Source organism: Malaya genurostris, chromosome 1 (genome assembly GCF_030247185.1).
Source record: "Malaya genurostris strain Urasoe2022 chromosome 1, Malgen_1.1, whole genome shotgun sequence".
NCBI classification, from domain to species: domain Eukaryota; kingdom Metazoa; phylum Arthropoda; class Insecta; order Diptera; family Culicidae; genus Malaya; species Malaya genurostris.
Genome location: NC_080570.1, coordinates 36,751,241 through 36,758,613, shown reverse-complemented (window position 1 = coordinate 36,758,613; position 7,373 = coordinate 36,751,241). Strand labels below are relative to the sequence as shown.

At 37.8% G+C, this 7,373-nt stretch overlaps 1 protein-coding gene across 3 annotated transcripts; it reads left to right on the top strand.

Annotated features, from left to right (window-relative positions):
• Positions 1-5,191: 5,191 nt before the first annotated feature.
• On the top strand, positions 5,192-7,236 carry LOC131437177 (uncharacterized). Of its 3 annotated transcripts, none has more exons than XM_058606359.1 (7): positions 5,192-5,350; positions 5,447-5,590; positions 5,681-6,114; positions 6,176-6,231; positions 6,482-6,558; positions 6,622-6,677; positions 6,741-7,236. In XM_058606359.1, exons 3-7 carry the CDS (start codon positions 5,774-5,776, stop codon positions 7,111-7,113), a joined length of 903 nt encoding a protein of 300 aa, XP_058462342.1. In that variant the 5' UTR covers positions 5,192-5,350; positions 5,447-5,590; positions 5,681-5,773; the 3' UTR covers positions 7,114-7,236. The 3 variants fall into 3 exon arrangements, with proteins under 3 accessions (XP_058462342.1, XP_058462350.1, XP_058462335.1); XM_058606367.1 differs by having other exon boundaries at positions 5,648-6,114; positions 6,500-6,558; XM_058606352.1 differs by having other exon boundaries at positions 5,193-5,350; positions 5,648-6,114.
• The last annotated feature ends 137 nt before the right edge of the window (positions 7,237-7,373 follow it).

Sequence of the window (7,373 nt, the reverse complement as noted above, 5' to 3'; positions counted from 1 at the left end):
GCTAAACAAAATACGAAAATTTGCTATGTAAGAAGCAATACCGCAGAAAAAATAGTTTGACAATTGTACAATACTGCTGTTATAGCGTCGCAAAAACTCGAAGCGAATACACCTAATTTCATCTCACCCTTAAAGTCAATCTTTCGAACAGAGACAGCAGATTTTCTTCTAGCTAATGGTTTTCGTATATGAGATGACTACTGGAGTTAAAATGAATGGAGAAACCATTACCCTATAATTTTTAATGTCTGCTTATTTCCAAGTAGAGCCGTTGAGGAGCACTAGAATCTGTGATAATTATGTCATACAGTGTTAAAGCCAAATTCTTTCAAGGCTCGATTACTGATAACTCGGCAATTTATGATTCAATCCTGATCGCTTCTACCGAACAAACAGTCAACTTCCTGTCGGCAAGTTTATCAATAATTGACAGTGAACAAAGGATTACCGATATTCTATTATACATTTTGCCGTGGCAACTTGGCTGTGCAAATCCCCGCACTTTTTGCCAAGATTCTGTAATAATATTCAAACGTTTGTATTTTCCCGCAGTTTGCAATCCTTATTGGGCCTGTCCCTAGTTGATCTTATAAATATCAAACAAAGTATAAATACAGTTAGTTCGGTACGAATTTAAATGCGCTCAATTTACGTCTCTGTCATCATCGAACTTTGTTACTGACGGCTTATAATAGAAAAATGAATTAAAAATCTGTCCTCAATTGACAAAAGAAATATATGAAATAAGGAAAACTACTAGAAATAACTTTACGAAACCCTTTTCATGACAGTATTACTGACGAATTGCCACATGAGAAAAGGTAATAAGGGGGGCGCGGACGAATTGTGCTGGGGTGCCGTGTGGAATCCGGCGGAAAAAAATGAGCCAAGAATAGATCCACTGGGTTTCTGCTTCCATGTCGTAAAAGGCGACAATTGCTGGAGTTTCTTTTTCCTTTTGTTATCAGATGTTTCACTTCTGATTACTCTATTTTACTAAATTATCTCTTCATTCAACCTATCAATTTCCGTCTAGATTCGGAGAAAAGTTTTTTTTTGAATGTTTTCTTCTTCCATGTTTTTGATTGTCTTTCAGGATTTTGAATTGAATGATAAAAATCAACTATTGCGCAAATCCGTTGATTATTTTGTGATTTAAAAGATTTTATAACAACTGTTTAGAATATGTCAATGCAATGAATCAACTATTTTGTCTTAATCCTATTCACTCGTTTATTTTGTATCACGTAATTTCATTTATAAAAATTAGGGAAGTTTTTTTTCTTTACGCGATAGTATTGCCAATTTTTCTTCAGTTTCCTCGAATAAGAGCTGTGAAACAAGACTTCCCGGGTCTTCAATATATGATATTGTTGAAACGTTCACTCGGGAAGTCAGTGAGTTTAGTGGTGCATCCGAGCATCTTGAAACCGGAACATACTGAGTCGCGCGAGAATAATACCATTACTGAAATTTTTACTAACAAATATCTTTCTCCCGCGCCACTTGTGGAGTGCGCAGTAGTATATACGGCCTCCAGCAACAACAAGTGTTGGACTAACATCCCTTCCCATTCCTTAGACGATCTACGTTCGGGCCTGGCCGGCGCCGGTACTGATCAATGAATTCTGGGGTTACCAGAAGATGTACATTGAAGGATGATTTACTAGTCCCAGGTTGGATCATCTAGAAATTCCCTGTACAATTTCAGCTAATCCCGATCATTAACGGAGTAGCAAGCAGGGGTGGTCGCTCAAGCTCAAGCTCAATTTTGTCCTGCCATTTAAGATTCTACTCACAATCTCTGGAAAACAGCAATTGTTGAAAAACGCTAAAGCAGTTTCCTCCGTTACTGCTTGATGAATCTTCAAGAGAAAAACAACATTTTGTTTAGAAAAATGTTTTAAGCGAATTGATATTTCTCTTTTGAATTTTCGCTCAATGACTGCAAAGAAAACTGCTTTTGCGTTTTGCAATAATGGCCGTTTTTCTACACACTAAATTTATCTTTCGATGTTCAGTAATTATTTTTACTGTAATGAATTCAACGGCTGAAAGCGAAAATCGGATAAGCGCAATTTGGTTTGGAAACCCCAGTTAAGTATTTTTGAATGCAAAAAGCGGATAAAAATATTGAGAGCACAAACCGGACATGGTTTTTGCAATGCAAGATTGTTTAAAGACATTTTTTTTTGCATGAACCGGACAGAAAAACTTTAAATGCAAAAACCAGACAAAAACTTAACAGGTTCTTCCAAAACAAATGTATTTATCCGGTTTTTGCATTCAAAGTTTTTACAAACAAACCATGCTTCGTCCACTACGATAGTCGGTTAAAACTTTGGAAGTAAAAACCAGATAAATACATTTGTTTTGGAAGAAACGGTTAAATTTTTGTCCGGTTTTTTTGCAAAAAAGATGTCTTTAAACGATTCTTGCATTGCATAGTCCATGTCCGGTTTTTGCTCTCAATGTTTTTATCCGGTTTTTGCATTCAAAAACACTTAAACGGGGTTTTCAAACTAAGTTGCACTTATCCGACTTTTGCATTCAGTCGTTCAATTGTAGAACATTATTTTCACCGGATGAACTGTAGAATTTATTTTACTGACAGAATCTGATACCTTTAAATGTCATTCCTGTTTCCTAATTCAGTAAAAGATTAATCGAATTGCAGTGAATCAATTAATAATAATGAATAACTTCAGTAAACATTACTGACTACTTCGGTTAGAATTATATCTGTCAAATTAATTTATTTTCAGAAGTGAAAAAGTTAAAACTTAGTGTAGCATCGAGTAAACTGTACGTGAAACGCTCAAGTCGTTATAATTGCTGTAATTTCCTGATGGTAAGTAAGGTATTCAGCATATAAACTGTTGATGCAGCCTAAAGCAAAGATAAACTCAAGATGGAGTAGTCTGCGATTTCTTATGTAAAATTTGAATAGGACCCCTCGATGAGCTCGGTTCACTGTCAGTTTCAGTCTTTTGAAGCGAAACAACAAGCGTCTTAACGCTAGATGCGTCGTAGCTATGACAATGATTGTTTATGTTTGGAAAAATAATACATTGCAGTATGAACGATATTGCACAATTTTGCCTTATATCTAGTGATTATTACAAAAAGAAAGAAAAAACTACTTAGAACCATTGCCTAGATATTATTTAGTTTGTTATTGCCTCATTCCATGAAGCATTAAAGTCAGTTGTGGCAAGAAATCATTATGAGCTGCATGTAAACAAATGTTTGATTCCTTCCTAACTTGTATTGTTTCCATGGCATTTTGTCAATAAAATTACTTTATTACGGAACCAACTGGTTCAAGATTACTGACCCAACATTTTTCAATGAATCGTATGGGACATTGTAGTTTTGAGTTTATTTTTGCCAAAAGTTTATATTTCAGCTCTCTACTAAAATGGCTGGTGATGACATACTTTACGCTACCGTCCACAATTATCAATGATATGGATCGTAATTATAATATTAGTATAAATCATTATTGAATAGTAAGTACATAATACAGTAATAATAAATAATTTGACTTATTGGACGAAAATTCGAGTTATTTTTAATTTATTCCGCGGGTTCCTGAAAAATTTACCGAAAAACGTTAAAAATTCACGATGTTCATTTACGGATTATTTGTAAGTTTCATCGAACGTCGGTAATGAATGACGAGCAAGTCAGTATAATTATGAAACTTTTATTGAACTTATTACTGAATGTTCAGTTGCTTGAAAGCCTGTAAAATTTTACCGACGTCAGTAAATATGATTTGGTGTGTACACACTTAGAAAATTTCGCAGAATTCGGTAATTTTTTACCGAATTTTCAACAGCTGAACCTTCGGTAATCAGTTCGGTAATTAAATTGATTACCAATCGTTCGGTAATTGCTGAACTGTCAAACAACTACCGTACACTGTAAACCAATTGGATCTAACTGATTGTTCGGTAATTTATTGTTTGTTTGTTTTCCTTTGGTTAAAATTCTGGAATTATGAGCGCTTTCCAAAACACTGCACAATCCGTCGACTTCACCAGCAATTACCCTCAAATTTGTGTAGGCAGCAAGTTAACAAGTGATACAAAATTATTTTCTGCCTATAAGTAAACAAAAAGCTTTTAGTGGTTCAAATGTTTTAAAAACTTTTGCACCTGTACCTCAATCCATTCGATTCGAACTCTTCAAGATTTTTTTGTTTGGTTAATAAAAAGACACTTACTAAAAACTGTTCGACAGTTAGTTTCATGACAATCAGTTTTCACAGAAGTTCGGTTATTGGAAGATAACTTTACCATACGGACAGTATGGTTTTTACCGTACTCGGCAACTATTCAGATTTACCGTATGAATTGTATATCTATTTACAAAATTCTGTAATGAAAATTTACGTAAGACTGATCGTCCAGTAAAAATTTGCATAATTATTGTAAAAGAAAACTCATGTACCGAAATATCGGTCATTTCTATAGATTACCGAAATTTCTCGTCAAAAATATTACCGAACAAAGGAATTGAATCTTAGTGTGTAAGCTTGTAAATTGGCCCCTAATATGCTAACTTGTTTTGCTAAAGTTTAGATATGGATAGTCAAGTACAACAAATAATTCAGTCGGTTCTGATCAAAGCTTTCAATAAATTATTCTACCCTTCAAATTAGATGAGCTTGAAAGGCAAGGAAACACTAGAGATGAACCTTCATTTGTTCAAGCCACTTGCAAATTGGCCCTATTCTATTTATGGCGGCATGGCTTTGGCGCCGAAGTTAACCTCGAACTTTCGATACAAGCATCGATTAGCGTCGTAATCACAAATTAGCATTGCTTAGCAATGCAAGTGCATTGTGTCTGATGATGGGCGAGGATGACGAAAGCAATCACAACGATATCACGTTGTTTACGCTTTAGAGAAAAAAAAATGATTTGACAATTTGTTTTTATCGAACAATCATGAACTGGTAGACGTGAATCGAAATAAGAACAAAGCATCACCAGTATAGATAGTATCTATCTATTTTAGAAGACGATGACAAATGCGCTATCGAAGGAAGGAGAAATTGTCTTAACCTTTCTCTTCGCTTTCAATCCACTCATTGGCAACTATTGTAGATTGTTATTGACTACAAACCTGGGTAGATACGATAGAAACAGAACTGATTGGCGGTAATCTTAATCGATCAGTGTTTCGAACCGAAATCATCAGAATGTTGCTCAAACCATCAATTCCCGGTGAAGAACGGATTTCAAATTTTTAGAATCGTAGCATGCGTGTATTGAACGTCACATGTCATGTTGGACGTATGAAGCCTTTTCTTCTACAGCATGCTATGATTTTTGAAGAGGTTTGTAGTGTTCGTGCCATTTGAGCCAATTTGTTCTGATTCCTGATGCTCAAAGTCTCAGTCAGTCAGCTAATTTTTCGAATCGACACGGTTTAGAGTCCTGCATCATCGTGCTCGCACGGTATTCAAAAACGATGACTGCAACCATCCGATTGGGAAGCATACTCATCTATGCAATGCGAAGGCGACGTTCGGGTATCCGGCCGGATATGCCGAAGATGCTTGACAACCTCAACGTTGGTTCGTATTCCCTTTCGATTTCGTACCGGGTGACATTGAGTAATCGGTATTTTAAAGCTATCTTCGATTGTTTGATAAATTTTATTCAAGTGACAACCCGCGGAAGAAGTGCATCCTCGTAGACATCCGATCTAGTGTGCGCTTTCGAAAGTAGTTCAGTAGGATAATTGCTGCGGGGCCAAGATGGACGTTCCATTGGATGCGCAGGAGCTTGCGTTGCCACCGATCGAATCATTCAAAAACTGTCAGTACCATGTTCGAGTTAGTGGAACAACGTTCCTGGACAAGAGGGTTATGTCCTTCGTGGACAATTTGTGGGGCTTCGAGGTAACGGGCGGAACTGACCAGTTCGAACCGCTGACGGTGATCACGGTCAAACGGGAAGGTTTGGCCAGACGAGCCGGTATTCGAGTCAATGATGTTATAACCAAAATTAACGACACCTATGCGGACAAGTTGACGCTAGCGCAGGCACAGGAATTAATTGCGGAATCCGGAAGAACGGTGAAAATCTTCGTTAGCGGGTAAACAGTTCGGTTGATTCTAATATGGTGCAATCAATCAACTTTTTAATATGTATTTCAGTGATGTTGAGGAAGAAAGCGAAGATGAAATGACCGTAGATTTCTGGTTCAAACCTGGTAAGTGATAGTGATAGAAAAGACAACATTCATTTACGTGTTTCAGATAACGTATCATATGGACGATCATTATCAAACATGCTAACTACGAAACTGAAACCATTGTGATTCGGGATCAGGTGCACTCTCTGTTGTTTCTCTCTATCTTTCATCCGACCCCACGAGACAATCTCATCCTTTCTACGTCCTATCCCATCCCACCTCCATGTAGCACATTTTGGAACAGTGTTCCACACTTGTTGATCGAAAGATGGTTTCTTCTCTTCAGTAAATGAAGCCGATCGAGCCATGCTAGACTGGGAAGCACGACTACGGGCAAACCGAAACGTAAGTACCTAGCAGTAGAATGAAACTGTTCCGGAAATACTTACCCGAAACCTTATCCTATAGCCGGACAAGTGGAACGGACTTTGGCCGTGGAATGATCGCCGGAAGGTAATCTACAAGTAAGTAATCAAGGCTGTTAGCAAGCGGAAGTAAACTGAAGGTCATTTTTTCGAAATTCCAAGGGAATCGAACTGCTACATGGTACCGAGTGTGGCCGAAGACAAACGGGAACGGGAAATGAAACTGCGCGTTTCCGAAGCAGACTACAAGAAACACCTGGCACGCGAGAAGGAGGAAGCGGAACGGAAAGCACAAGAGCTGCAACAGGAGAAGGCCAGACAGGCCGAGGAAGAGCGACGAGCCGAGGAGGAAGCATTTTTCGCCCGAATTGAGGCTGAACAGAAGCGGCTGGAGCAACAGAATCCACAACAAATCGCCGAAACCGATCAGTATATTGAAGAACTAATGCAACAGGAAGAGTTAATAACGGGCGGTGGTGGTGACGTGGAAGAGGTGAGCACTGACTTTCCGACGGAACATGGCGTGGATGTTTAGCGGGAAAATGAAGCGGAAAACTTAGATTTAGGCGGACTACATTCGAACTCTATTCAAAGTGTACATACAAATAATTTATATTTTATACTTTACATTATTTCCAACAAAAAACTTGTCACTGCATCGTAGTATTCATTCATCCGATCCTTTTCTGTGATCTTAACTCCTCTAGAGCCTAGTCGAAGAAACAGAGAGAGAGTAGTGCAGTTCTAAATTTATCGATCGATCGAACACGACTCGAGACGGGTTGTCCTCGTTTG

What these genes read in the sequence shown, in the direction of transcription:
- LOC131437177 (XM_058606359.1), top strand. Translation starts at nt 5,774, where the DNA reads ATGGACGTTCCATTGGATGCGCAGGAGCTTGCGTTGCCACCGATCGAA. An exon ending in AGATTTCTGGTTCAAACCTG is followed by an intron (nt 6,232 to 6,481) that starts GTAAGTGATAGT and finishes GTTGATCGAAAG; the next exon opens with ATGGTTTCTTCTCTTCAGTA. An exon ending in GACTACGGGCAAACCGAAAC is followed by an intron (nt 6,559 to 6,621) that starts GTAAGTACCTAG and finishes CTTATCCTATAG; the next exon opens with CCGGACAAGTGGAACGGACT.